The sequence below is a fragment of the Sander vitreus genome, chromosome 5 (assembly GCF_031162955.1).
Source record: "Sander vitreus isolate 19-12246 chromosome 5, sanVit1, whole genome shotgun sequence".
Classification (NCBI taxonomy): Eukaryota; Metazoa; Chordata; class Actinopteri; order Perciformes; family Percidae; genus Sander; species Sander vitreus.
The window spans coordinates 4585322-4598480 of record NC_135859.1 but is presented as its reverse complement, the minus strand read 5'-3'; the positions used below and the strand labels follow the sequence as shown (position 1 = coordinate 4598480).

General features: G+C 41.6%; 1 protein-coding gene across 5 annotated transcripts in view; it reads right to left on the bottom strand.

Moving 5' to 3' along the window:
- The window catches only part of gapvd1 (GTPase activating protein and VPS9 domains 1), a 46369-nt gene extending 33546 nt beyond the window's left edge, over positions 1-12823 (bottom strand). For 4 of the 5 annotated variants that reach the window (XM_078250148.1, XM_078250150.1, XM_078250151.1 and 1 more), the window contains exons 1-4: positions 12676-12823; positions 3279-3519; positions 1972-2239; positions 676-1248 (exon numbers count right to left, since the gene is read on the bottom strand). In XM_078250148.1, coding sequence (XP_078106274.1) covers positions 676-1248; positions 1972-2239; positions 3279-3463 — 1026 coding nt within the window. In that variant the 5' untranslated portion in view covers positions 3464-3519; positions 12676-12823. Of the gene's footprint in view, positions 1-675; positions 1249-1971; positions 2240-3278; positions 3520-12671 lie in introns of all 5 variants that reach the window. The other variant, XM_078250149.1, reaches the window with a different exon arrangement.
- Between the last annotated feature and the right edge of the window lie 336 nt (positions 12824-13159).

Genomic DNA, 13159 nt, shown 5'->3' with positions numbered 1-13159 from the left:
TCATTTTGGCTGATTTGACATGTATAATCGGCGGGGCGGCCACTGCCGGCAGTCTGACTCAAATGACCCATCTGATTGGTGGAGTGCTAACCCGGAAACGGGGAGCAGAATGAGCGTGACTAGAGTCTCTCAAAATCTGACGAAAATCTTTTAAACTGACCTTTGTTGATCTGAAATGAAGACAGATTCAGTAACTGCACGGCCTATTTCTCTCTTAAAATGTTTTCAGAAACCCGTTTCGGTGAACTATTTTAGTACAATATGAGATCGTATTCTTAACGAGCCGCCATGACAGTCTGTCTTTGAATTTCCGGAGAAACCAGACCCACGTGACGCGTTCGTCCAATCAGCTGCCGGTTTTCATTTTTGGGCGACAATACAGATTAGCGCCGCCTGCAGTTCTGGAGACGTATTACGTCTCGTCGCATTGGTGTGTTCCGAGGCATTTTTTGACGAACTCGGGGAGACTGATCAGTCCGCCTTTTCTGCCGAGGGTCGGCCGTCTGGTCAGTGTGTCTGCAGCTTTAGGTATTGAAATTTGGTATTTTTCAATAACAGATACTATGGAGGCAATTCGGTCGATGCCTAAAAATATCAAAGTAGGGTACCCAGCCCTACTGCAGAATGATTCCCACATGTATGATGTGTAAACAGAAAGCACGCTGTGCCACCCACCTGCATTAGATTGAAGCGGGCTACTTCGTTGATGGGTGCGTCTGAGATGATACCATACTGCTCGGGGTTGACTATGGCTGGGCAGATGAAGCAGGTGAGCAGCAGGTCTGTACACATGGTGCGCACCTCGCCCACCTCGAGACGCTCCACGCACGACAAAGTCTTGTACATCTGCGACACGATCCAGCGCAGGCTGTGGGGGAAGCAGTAGGTGTTCTGCTTCAGGTAGCCGATGAACTTGTTGACCAGAGCGACCAGCTTGGCTTCGTTGGCCTCAACGGCGGCCTGCACCCTTTGCTTGTATCCCTCGGAGCCCTTCTCTCCGAAGCGTTCCTGCTGGGCCGGAGTGAGGCGCTCCGTCACCTTGGCAGGGTCCGTCTCCAGGTGGTCCTCGTCTTCCACCAGCAGCTGCATAATGGGTTCGTGGAGGGTGGCGGTGAGGAAGAGCTTGGCCGAGTACAGGCCCTCGGTGAAGAGCTTGAAAAGGACGCTGAAGGCGCAGGTCCCCCGTCGCAGTAGGCGCCGAGGGTTGTCACTCTCCTTCAGCTCAAACTCCACCAGGTATCGCAGCACCTGGGAGTTGGCAAGACAGAAAGTCGCACCAAGACAAAAGAGAGGCTATTCAGTTATTTTGCAAATGTGCACCAGTGGTGGAAGAAACATTCTTAGGCTTAGGAGGCAGTTTGGGCTTTAGCAGAAAGGGGGGGGGGGGGGACTGAGAAGTTGTCGATGTTCAAATTCTTTGGCTAAGTCCTGGATCTTCACAATCCTACCTACAGCACCTTTAAGTACAATTACTAAATACCACACAGTAAAAATACTCCGTTACAAATGAAAGTCTTGCATTGAAAATGTTACCCACAGTAAGTAAAAGCATGCAAGTATCATCAGGAAAATGTACTTAAAGTATTAAAAGTACTCAATGCAAGGGTTAGGGTTAAACCCTCACATTTTACAAACGATGAAAACAGTTCTGTCAATCAACTTAGTGTTTAATCGTCTAATCATTTCAGCTGTGTCTATATTGTTGGGTAGTTTCATTTATAATAAAACCTCACATTTTATAAACTACATGTGTTTTGTGTGCAAAAATAATGAATTTGTAAAGTAACTAAAGCTGTCAGATGAATGTAGTGGAGTAAAAAGTACAATATTTCCCTCTGAAATGTAGCAAAGTAGAAAGTGGCATGAAAAGAAACGACTCAAGAATTCGTACTTAAGTACACTACTTGATTAAATGTACTTAGTTACATTCCACCACTGTGTGTAACACTTGAGACAGGTAGGGCCACTGACCTGTAGCAGGTAGCTTTCATCCTCCTGCATAATACAGTTGCCATAAAGTGCGGTGAAGACGGTATGTGTGACCGCCTGGGTGTTCTCCTGGTTCAGCCTCTCTCCTGCCACCAGACAGGAAGCCACCAGTCTGGGGTTCTCCCATAACCTGGCCAAGAACTCGCCATAGATCGTCTCCTGGAAGCCCAGAGTCTTGTAGCCATCGACAAACTGTGTGTCTTCCAGCATTTTGGCATGTTGGCAGCATTCAGCCGGAGAGGCCTCCGCACTGTACAGACAGAGTTTTTTCATTGGTAAATAAATATCAGACGTATAAAATCATTCGGCTTTTTCCTAAGTGGTAGAAGACACATTGTCCAACTTGTTCTGACTGACGTATCCACCTTTAGACAAGCAAGTACAAGCATTAGCTCACAAGCTCAAAGATCAAGGGGATGCTCTGGCTCCGCAGACTCCTAACTGACAACTGATCTAAACTGTAGTGACAGGGTCAAGTGCACACGCAAACACCATACAGCATCAAACTTGTTCTCGGGTTGGTATCGTAGCACTTGTAGCAGCACAATAGAATTTACACTTAGAAAATGCTCAGCACGTCCTCAAAATTGTGAAACATGTTTTAGCATTTGAATATAATAATAAAGAAAAATCTTTTGCAATAACCAGTGTTTTACTATTTCCTGACAACATACTGTATATTGCTCTCCGTCATTCATTCAAAACTGCTTTCTGTTGACAAGAGTAAAATAAGATACAATAATAATAATTGACAGGCATGCTTAACAAAAAAATTGGTCTGCATTTACATAGCGCTTTCTACCTTACCGGACAAAATGCTTTACAATTTGCTTCTCGTTCACCCAGACAGACACACACTGTGTTAATAAGTGAGTTAGATGGTGGTAGACACATACATACATACAGAAAAATACTTAGCACATAACGTGAGACAGGTGTGTCAGAGGGGGAACGAATAAGTCAAAAGTTCCCCCGCACACTGTCTAACTTGCAAAGATAGATAGATGGTGTTACATACTGAGAAGCCATCTTTTATAGGTGGTGACTGTTTGTGAGTGACACATTTGTTAACCATGGAGAGAGCCAGGCTACTGTAGCCGTTAGCCCCCTGACTTATGCTCAGCAAGGCTAACCACATGCTGGCTCCAGCTCTGTACATCATGCACAGACATGACATTAAAATCCATCTTCTCCCTTCTGAAAAGAAATCAAATACCCTAACCCTATTTCCAAAAAAGTTGGGAGAAAAAAAAAAAAAGGCCAGAGTGGATCGTGACGGTAGGTCTGACCTGGTGAGAATAAGACGGTCGAGGTTGATCCTCTGCTGCTTGGCGATCCACGCGGCCCGGTACAGCCTCTCGGCTGTCTTCAGCACATCACTGTTGAGCCTCTGGATCAGCTGCTTCTCTGATGCCACGTACAGCCGCTCCTGCTTCAGGTGGTGGGCCAGAGTGTGGATGTCTGGCTTCACCATCTTCCCCAGCTCACACAGGCAGAGAGGTCAGCGACTGGAGCACAGGGGGGACAAAACTGGACGGAAACAGGCGAGCGAGGTCAATGTGTGGAGACGGAAACTAAACAAAAGCTCAAATAACCTTTAATCAAATGTTCAGCCAAAGTCAAAACAAAAAAGTTTCTTAAGTCAGCTGTGTTAAAGATCAATGTACTTGTCATGGATAGCGCTACTGTGACTCTGGAGATTCATGGCTTTTCTCGGTTTTATATCATTGTATATTGAATATTTTGGGGGGTTTTGGATTATTGGTCAAGATATGACAGCCATCTGCTACTTCAAATTTGACCAGCCTTTTTTAATTCTGTTTCCCTAAATCCCCAACGTTACGGAAGTGGAATTATTAAATTGCTGTCATACCCCGTTGACAGCTTTAATACAGTGAACTGGGGAGGATTTTTTTTCCGCAGGCACATCAATCAAAGAGGAAAAAAACTGCATTTCTTCCAGCCCTGTTATTGCTGTCAGTTTTTCAGAATGTCATTGTTGTGACTTTATGGCATGGGACTGGTTATGATGCTGTAGGACAGTCTAGCATGTGTACCTCAATGAACACACTCCAATGAACACCCAAGGAAGTAAGCATTCAGAATTTATGGATGACATCTATTGTGTAGTAGTTTAACTTACCATGTGCAAATAGTATCAGTATTCATTGTTTTCCCTAGGTTTGTGGAAGACTTAGGTGCACATATTTGGCTAGAAGTTTAGGGGTCTTCCCTAAAGAAAAGGTTACATTTAAAAAAAAAAAACTATTCAATTTCACATCCTTTTGGACCATTATTATTACCATATCGGTGTTTAAAACATTGGAAAAGCTAGAGCCAGATAATAAATAACTTTCAAAAAGCTTAAAGTAGAGCTGGGCAATACATCGATATTATATCGATATTGTGATATGAGACTAGATATCGTCTTAGATTTTGGATATCGTAATATGGCATAAGTGTTGTATTTTCCTGGTTTTAAAGGCTGCATTACAGTAAAGTGATGTCATTTTCTGAACTTACCAGACTGTTGTAACTGTAATATTATTTGCCTTTACCCACGTAGTCTTTATATCCACATTACTGATGATTATTTATCAAAAATCTCATTGTATAAATATTTTGTGAAAGCACCAATAGTCGCTACAGTATCTTTGCGTTATCAATATCGAGGTATTTGGTCAAAAATATCGTGATATTTGATTTTCTCCACATCGCCCAGCCTTAGCTTAAAGACAAAACTTGCTAAAGTCGTCCACCGGGGACCGACTACACTCATTCAATCTGAAAAAAGTCATTCAGTTAAATTCACTTGGCTTAGGTGGTGCCCAAATCGGCTTGGGTGCTGGGCCTAAGCCATATAATAGTAGGGAAAACTCTGGTATTCATGATTTGAGCTATGCTGCATTCATAAGAAACTGTATTTAGGAGGAGAAGTGAGAACTGGTTCACTTTCTGTAAAGGACTGGCTGAACGCTAACTCACACATGATGCTTGTGTCATGCAAAGGCAAGGGATCATTTACATTCTATGCGCTTCACACGCTGTCCCAGCGACAACAACAAAAGCACGTGTTTCCCAAGCTTCAGGAGACGCTACATAGCAGAATATGCAAATCACGCTTCCTTTTTCCAGATACACACAGCCAAAACATACCAACCAAGCTGAGTGCATGAAATCTGAATGATTTCTTGGTGAATCCTTTGCACAAAAGCGTCTTTGTGGCAGACTGCAAACATAGCAAACAGGGATTTAACTGTGGAGTTACGGCTCTGGGAGGAGAATGAGACTAGACTGGAGAAAACTGCCTCAGAGCGGGTAGGACTGCAAGGCACTGTCATTGTTCGCCAGCTAACAGACAACCACAACGTTGGAGTTGATGTGTCTGACAAATCAGATTGGTTATGCAGATTTAAACACATAATGATAGGCTTCCCAACTCCCTTGGCAAACCAAGAATAAATAGTGATTACTGGTCTCCAATTACTGCGATAGATCATAATTTTAAGTTCAAAAACCCATTTTAGTGAAATAACGCCTCTAATATAAAAAAAATAAATAAAAAAAACATTCAGTATGTTATTTTGTGTGTTTGGGGTGGGAAAAAAAGGTCTTCACAAGGCACAGCTGCTCCATATCACGTGAGAAACATGATGGCCGCCTGCCTGGACCCAGTCCATCAACACAAAAATAACAGACAGACAATGTCATGAGCAATTCATCATTTATCAGTAAAAAAAAAAATAAATAGCAAACATTTGCTAATAACAGATAAACACATTCAAATTAGTGGCTTCGTCATTTCACATCATTAGAAATTGAATTATTTCGGTTTGCTTGTAATGTCCCCTTATTTAGCATGTATAAGTAGTATTTATAATACACTATAATGTTTACTATACACTATAGTGTAATTGCAAGCAGATATAACTTTGTTTGTTAATGTATTTTGTCGTCGACTATAACTCATCCTGCGGGCCCCAATGAGTGGATCCAGGTGTACAGATATGACACTTACTGAATCACAGTTGTAATAGTATGAAATATGTCTTCATAGGAGGTTATAATTGCTGATAAATACTGCACATTAATAAACTTAAACGTGTCATTATAGTTTCTAACAAAGTTCTACATTATATTCTTATAAACAGTGTTGGAAATTAGCACCAGCCACTAGACAAATGCTGGTAAAATATGCAAGTGGTTGCTGGATTTGCTTCACTCACCAGCCAAAAAAAAGAAGCTTATCTACTGACCTGCTGGTAAATTTTGGAAACGACCAAAAACGTTAAAGCTGCAGTGGGTAGAAAGCGAAAATAAATAGCAGAATTTGAAGTAGAGTGAGACCTCCTCCTGCAGCTCTGCCTCTCACAGGCTATGCGTGTGCAAAACAGCCAATAGGAACGCACTCTGTCTCTGAAATGACCTGTGATTGGCCAAAGTCTCCCGTCACGGGCTAGATTTTGCAAAGCCTGAAAACAGAGCCAAGAGGCGGTGCATAAGTCTTGTTTTCCCTCAGACCACTTGAATTGCAATATGCTGAAAGATTAGTATGGATTTTTTGCCCAAGAATGAAAAAATAAATTGCCTACCACAGCTTTAATTTCCAACCCTGGTTATAAACCATTTATTAAATGTATGGCGCTTATAAATGCTAAAGGGGGGCTTAAAGTGTAGCAGTTTTGGCCCAATCTGAAAATGTGTAGTCCTGCTTTAAAGGTCATGAGGGTGTGACAATGAATGGTGGCGACATCTGTTTGGTTTTAACTGGGGCTGCAACTAATGATTATTTTCATTATCGGATAATCTGCAGATCATTTTTTCCTATTAAATCGACTAAAATCTACAAAGTGTCCGAAATTTGTGAAAAAATGCCAATGACAATTTCCCAGAGCTGATGATCTTCAAACCGCTTTTTGGTCCGACCAATAGTCCAAAAACCTCAAAATATTATTTCTATCCTACCACCACAGACAATTAATCAATGATTATTAAAAGTAGTTGCCGGTAAAGTATTACTTGAAATCGTACAGAAGGGGGCCACACTATAACCAACCTCTTGGTGGGGGCTTTAAGTTATTGTTACCTGATCTAGGCCTAGGCCTACACTTAGGACTTTCTAGATTAACAGATCCGGATATCTTAAAGTGCCCATATTATGAAAACACTTTTTCTGGGATTTGGGGTGTTATTTTGTGTCTCCGGTGCTTAATATGGGCACTTTAAAAGGCAAATACGAAAGGAACATTTTTCTTTCGGGTTTCCATTTTACATCCGCTTTTTTAGTGGAATTCATTGACAGGTAACTGGCTGATGAGGACACTCAGGGTGCACTTCCATGTATAGACTCATGTCCTTGATTAAGCACATTCCTCACATTCTTGGAAGGAGGTGAAAAAACAACCAGGCTATTAAGTGGCTAGCAGAGAGGTTAGCTGCCATTTGTCACGGCCTCCTGTGCCGTCAGCTCCAATACAATCCACTGCATAAAGCCACCTGGTGAGTCAGTCATGGAGAGCACTGAGGAACTCTAAAGCAGAAGTGAAACCAAACAGACAGTGTGAGGGAAAGCATAATCTGCAACTTTCGGAGTTGTGTGAGAGTGATCAGAATTGTGGCAGGATAGCCAGTGAATACAGTTAACACGAGTGACGAGATGACCAACCGTTCAACCATAACATCAGTGTAAGCACTTAACTATCACAACAAGGTAGCATAAGACACGAGAGGCAGGGCAAAGACAAGACAAGTGATTTAAAATGCAAGGCCCAACCACATTAAGTTCTCTTTTCTTTTTTTTTTTTAACCCTTGCGTTGACTTTCAATTTTTGTTTTATATCAGAAAATATGGGACGTAGAAATAAGCGCTGGAAATGTGTAGAAGAAAAATTTAACAATTTAAAACGTTGGAAAAAGCGAAAACAAACTGAAAAAATGGCGTCAAAAACGTCGGGGAAAAAAAGTGTTTTTTTCAAGGTTGACGGGAAGACAACACAAGCACAGAACACTACTTTGTGAAGTAAACATATCATAGCACCAGACTAAAGGTATTTGAAACACAGCCCACTACACACACAGAGCAAAGTGCTTTTTATAGATATTCACAGGTCTTCACTTTCTACAAAAGGTATTCATGTTTCTGAACCAACATCCTCTTCACACTTCCCTTTCAGGTCATTTCTTTCAATTCTCAGCAAGCAGATACTGTACAATAAGTACACGAGGTTTAAGAGAGACCTTTCCCACCATCCGGGCTGGGTACTGAACCTCAATGAGCGTTTGGTCCGATTCTTAGAGTTGGTTAGTTGGGGAGGCATTTACTCTCTCACTGCTCCCACCCACATTTACCCTGCTAGGCTGGGGTTCAAAAAAGCAACCTTCTGGCCACAACGTCTCTACAACTTCTCTAGCCTTGAGGCTACCACTGGTCCGTAGGAATGTGTGACAATGTCCACTGTAGGGATCGACCAATACTGCTTTTTCAAGGCTGATACCGATACCGATTATTAGCGGTTATACCATGGTCTGTGTGAATACTCGATTCTGATTGGCTGCAGGGTGTCCATAAAAAAGTGTTATAGGACACCTACTAGAAAGAGTTCCGGTGAAACTGACTGTTTACTGTTCTAAATGAAGGCGCTACATTGAAACAAAAAGGAAATGTGAATCTGTTATTTCCAACACTGTGAGGTGCTTCAGTGCCTCGTCCTCTGAACACCACAGGATGGCGCTAACACACAAGCTGCAAGAAGTACGTTTTAGTGCCCCTCTGAACTGACTTTGTTTCACAGCGAATAACGTTATCTCACGTCCCGTTCGCTGTTCAGGTCGCTACTTCAGGCTGCGGCCGACAGCAACGTTACACATCGCCGATAGAATTGTTCGTAAAAGTCGTTGTATTGTTTTGGGGACAATGACAAGGCTGGTAGCTAGCTTGTCTTGTTGTTCAACATACTGTCAAACTGTCAAAATTATTTGACGCTGCGCATCGGACAGTTCACGCCTCGCCGTCGTCCATTAATACCCGACAATGGACACCTCGTCGGGCATTAACCCTAAACTTGATAAAACCGATAACCGATATTTGGAACTGAATATACTGTGAAAATGAAAATCTTTAAGTCAAAATTAAGATTTTGAAATGTTACCAAATCGAACACAAACTTTGTCTAAATGCTTTAAGCAATTATTTAATAAATTAGAAACGATCAACATAATACACAGTAAAAGAGAGTCAGATAGTGTTGCGGGCGGGACATTAAGTCAGACTCAGTGGTGAGTGGAACCGAAGCAGAGGGACAGACACAGAGCTGTAGCAGAGACAAAGTAGACCACTTTTTAAATGTATTAACTTTACCGGTTATCAGGCAAATAAAACGCTGACACAGATCATCTGCAAACAAAAACGAGCCGATAATTGGTCTAGCCCTAGTCCACCGCCTCTGACACAACAAGCCGTAGTGGAGGCAAAAGAAGAAAAACACATTGTCCTGCATTGGGACACACAAAACGTGTCCCAATGCAGGGGCAGTCTTCCTAAATCCATGTTTCTACACCAAATACAGTATGAGGGGCAGATGAGACCTGTTTCATGTGGCTCCACCTCCATATTCAGTTGAGAAAACAGTGTTTAAGCTGGAATTCATAAATAAACTCTTTGTCTTTGTGATCAGCTTGGATATGGAGTTAATCACAGGATGCTACATGGAGCCATTATGGATAAACAGTATTTGTCATTAACATGGACCACCGTTTTCCCAGACGTCCGTCATGTGCTGAAGTTTAATGTCACGACTTGTCCTGTAGACTCGGGTATCATGAAACTTACCTCGGTTTACCACAGGTGCTGTCGCTTTCTGTTGTCTTGAGGGCAACTTCCTACTATTAAAGACGTTTTTGACTTTGCCGGTTGATGAGGTGCACTAGAGTGAACCCTTAGATTTTGGTCTCAGTCAGGATAGACCTTCTCAACTGAGCCAGAGGTGCAAGTCCAGCCTAGCTTTCAGGCCCTCGGACGGACACCGTGAAGGTGGGTCGAACCATGTCTTGTTGCCCAAGACGTTTAATCTACATTACTGAGTGAAATGGCTTCGAGGAAATGATGAATACTCTGGACACGCACATTTGAACCCAACCTAAATCCTTCAAGCTGCATTGTGTAAGAATTTCTCCCATCTAGCGGTGAAATTGTATACGACAACCAACTGAATATTACTTTCTAGCCCTTCCCATAACGAGCGCGTTTCAACTGCTACGGTGGCCGAACCCGAAATGAGCTCTTAGTATCTCCATCGTTTACACGCAGCTGTTCTAGCCACTCCAATATCAACTTTGGTCTTGTTGCGTTGTCGTTTTAATTCTCTTTTTCCCTCCCGGCTGGCATTCGTCACGGTGCCACTGAGTCTAAAAGTGCGAAAGGCGGCGGTACGTCCCTCTTTGGCTAATGTAGTTTAAAGATGGAGGCGCTACATGGCGGACGTCAGTCGAGCGACTCGCCCGTATGTATTCTCAATGATTCTGAATGGCAGACTCTACACTTACGAGAATACTTTGATTAGTTGGTGGAAGTAATGACACATGAATGAGCACATATTTGTGAAAGAACAAAAGGGTTTTTTGCTAAGAATCAAGTCAAAATATTACACAATGTAGGTTTAAAATGTACATCAGCAGTCTGACAAAGTGAAGCAAACACAGATATACACACACACACACACACACACAAGCTCTGCAGTTCAACATCCTCCTAATTTCAATACTCCAAATTGCAGTCATCTCCTTCAGTGACCGCAGATTGTAACACATGTAACATGTGACACATATAAACCAAGCATCAGGTTAACACCAGAGCTGCAAAGATTAATCGATTAATCGATTAGTTGTCAACTCTTAAATTAATCGCCAACTATTTTGATAATCGATCGGTCAGTTTGAGTAATTTTTTCAAGACAAAAGTAAAAATTCTTCTTCCAGCTTCTTAAATGTGAATAATTTCTAGTTTCTTCTCTCCTCTGTGACAGTAAACTGAATATCTTTGAGTTTTGGATAAAACAAGACATTTGAGGACGTCATCTTGGGCTTTTGGGATCCACATTTTTCTCCATTTTCGGACATTTTAGAGACCAAACAACTAATCAACAGATTAATCGGCTATGAAAAGAATTGTTAGTTGCAGCCCTAGTTAACACCACTAGAGAAAAGGAGACAGATGGGGGTATTAAAAGGGGTATCTTAAAGAATATTAATATTGTCATCTGCATCAACTGAAATATTTTGCGGTTGTCGGTTTTCTGCAAAGCTTTCAGTAGCGCGCATCCTGCCAAGTAAAGATGGACCTACTTCTAAGTAATGAATCACTTGGTCACACTTGAACTTAAAAGTCATTCCACTCTCAAACCATACAGTGGGCTGATCCCACTAAAGCAGAAGAAATTCCTGCTGACTGAGCCTCAATCTGAGCTGATTAAGACTTATTAATCATACAACAAAGTGAGTTACTGAAACTGATTTCTGAAGCTATAATGTGAAGGCATGATTTGCGGTGTAATGTGGCATTTGGCACTGGGTAAAAATTGTGTTAAGTCTATTTGGATACAGTTAGGATAATTCAGGAAAATGGTATACTATGACCCCAGGTATTGTCAAAGAGGGAGGCAGTGACTGTATATTTGAGTTGTAATTAATTATTATTTTACATAATTTTTCATCTAAGCCACAAGTTCACTGAGCCTTCTGGCCTTTTATTAGCATGTTTTGTCTGGTAAGGAGTATAAACACAAAAGTGTTCAATTTGATGATATAAAATAGAGAAAAGCAGCAAAATCTCACATTTGAAGTGGTAACCAGCAAATGTTTAGTATTTTAACTAACAAAGAGACTTGACTAATTTAAATCTATGACTAATTATTGCAGTAATATTGGACAAAAAGAGGAGATAATTACCTCTGTGATACAAAGAGTTAACAGTAATATCCCGTCTTTAAACATTAATGATGTTAAATGGCTGTCCCACAGTCTTACAAGCCTCAACGTTATAAACACGGTGTGAGTGGTTATGCTATTAGGCTACAACTTTAGCTAAACATCCTTTTCACAGGCTTAATTGGTGGGTGTGGGCACATTTGCCACAAAAAGCTGAAACATGTTCATGTGCTGACGTTAAGATGCAAATGTATGGTGCCCTTTATTTGATGGTGTAAGGTTACTAGCCAACTGAGATTTAGCCAACAAATCGACATGGGTTAGGTTAAGTTAATGTCTCTTACCGCTTGCTATAGCTAGGTAACCTTGGCTTAGATAACAGTCAACAATCTAAGAAACATATCATATAAACCACGTAACTAACGTTAGGTCAGCTAAATGTTGTGAAGGAAACGGACACCCAAGACACCCAAGTGTTAGCTAACGTTAGCTACATTGGTTAACGTTACAAGTGAGGACGGGCTTGTGTTTGCACTAGCTAATTAGCTAGCTAGAGAAGGAGCACGGGCAGCAAACTGAGCTGGCTAACTCTAGCAGTAGCCTGCTAACGTTAACCAAGTTAAACTCGGCTAACGTTTGCTAGTCAAGCAGGGTAAGCTAGCCATAAGCTAGTTAGCTACGTTAGCCTAGCTTTAGGCTGCAAGCTCCTGGGTGACCAAATGTGATCAACAGAACATGCTAACATAAATTCAGCAACTTACTTACTGTAATTAGCGTGTACTGGTTGTTCACTATTTCTCCAAACACAGCCGATCATGAGATTTCTCGAATCAGAGGAGTTGTTTGTTGGCGGTTGGCCGTCTCACACTGCTGGCTGCTGCAGGAGCGAACAGTGCTGTCATTTGCTGTCATCACGAGGAGACATGCGCAATCCGCATGCGCAAAGCCTTGTTAAAGGACGCTTTCCCACTAACTAAGACACAGGCCTCCGTGTACACATCATGTTATGTATGTAATAGTTTGGTGCAATTTCTGACAAAGTAGTTTTAAATCAGAAATATATACACTTATAACCCAATCTTTTGTGGATTTCTGTTTCACACGCTGTATGTCCTGTCTTACTGGATCATAACAACATTTTCACATCAGTTAATATCCTAAATTCAGGTTTTTTCTGCTAACTGTTGCCTTTGGGTTTAAAGCAGATTAGTGTGTACACACTTGTTGAAATAACAAATTGTATTTTTTT